General features: G+C 65.0%; 1 protein-coding gene across 1 annotated transcript in view; it reads left to right on the top strand.

The window, feature by feature from the left end:
- Positions 1 to 4: 4 nt before the first annotated feature.
- LOC107570208 (D(1B) dopamine receptor-like) overlaps positions 5 to 937 on the top strand; it is a gene marked incomplete at its 5' end in the record, with an annotated part of 3,358 nt that continues 2,425 nt past the window's right edge. Inside the window, one exon of the mRNA XM_016256415.1 lies at positions 5 to 873. Coding sequence (XP_016111901.1) covers positions 5 to 811 — 807 coding nt within the window. The remainder of the gene's footprint in view (positions 874 to 937) is intronic.

The following is a 937-nucleotide window of genomic DNA, read 5'->3' on the forward strand; positions in this document are numbered from 1 at the left end:
CATCAGCAGCCCGTTCCGCTACGAGCGCAAGATGACCCCGCGCGTCGCTTTCGTGATGATCGGCGCGGCGTGGACGCTGTCCGTGCTCATCTCGTTCATCCCGGTGCAGCTGGACTGGCACAAAGCCGACGCGGGCGCCGCGGAGCCCAACGCGTCCGACGTGGACAGCTGCGACTCGAGCCTGAGCCGCGAGTACGCCATCTCCTCGTCCCTCATCAGCTTCTACATTCCCGTGGCGATCATGATCGTCACCTACACGCGCATCTACCGGATCGCGCAGGTCCAGATCCGGAGGATCGCGTCGCTGGAGCGCGCGGCGGAGCACGCGCAGAGCCGCCGGTCCGACCGGAGCCTCCACCGGAGCCTCAAGACGTCGTTCCAGCGCGAGACCAAAGTCCTGAAGACGCTGTCCGTGATCATGGGCGTGTTCGTGTGCTGCTGGCTGCCGTTCTTCGTGCTCAACTGCGTGGTTCCGTTCTGCCGCCGCGAGCCGTGCGTCAGCGACACCACCTTCGACGTGTTCGTGTGGTTCGGCTGGAGCAACTCGTCGCTCAACCCCGTCATCTACGCCTTCAACGCCGAGTTCCGCAGGGGCTTCTCCAGCCTGCTGCGCTGCCGCTGCCGGACTCCGGTGGAGACGGCGAACGTCAGCAACGAGCTCGTGCCCTACAACCGGGAGGCGGCGAGCGCGTGCGTCAACATCATCCCGAACGTGGTGGACGAGACGCTCGACCGGATCTCGCAGCTGTCGCGGGGCGGCGACGACGACGACGACCTGGACGGTGCTTTCACGCCGAACGGCATCCGCTGAGCGCGAGCGTTAACGAAACGTTGCGCTGTTGTTGTCACCTGACCGCGCTGCCGTTTGATCCGGTGAGTCGCGTTATCGTTCCCCAGACAGCACACGCACGTCTGCAAGAGGTCTGTTAAAGATCGC

Source organism: Sinocyclocheilus grahami, unplaced genomic scaffold, assembly GCF_001515645.1.
Source record: "Sinocyclocheilus grahami isolate Dianchi unplaced genomic scaffold, SAMN03320097.WGS_v1.1 scaffold1427.1, whole genome shotgun sequence".
Classification (NCBI taxonomy): Eukaryota; Metazoa; Chordata; class Actinopteri; order Cypriniformes; family Cyprinidae; genus Sinocyclocheilus; species Sinocyclocheilus grahami.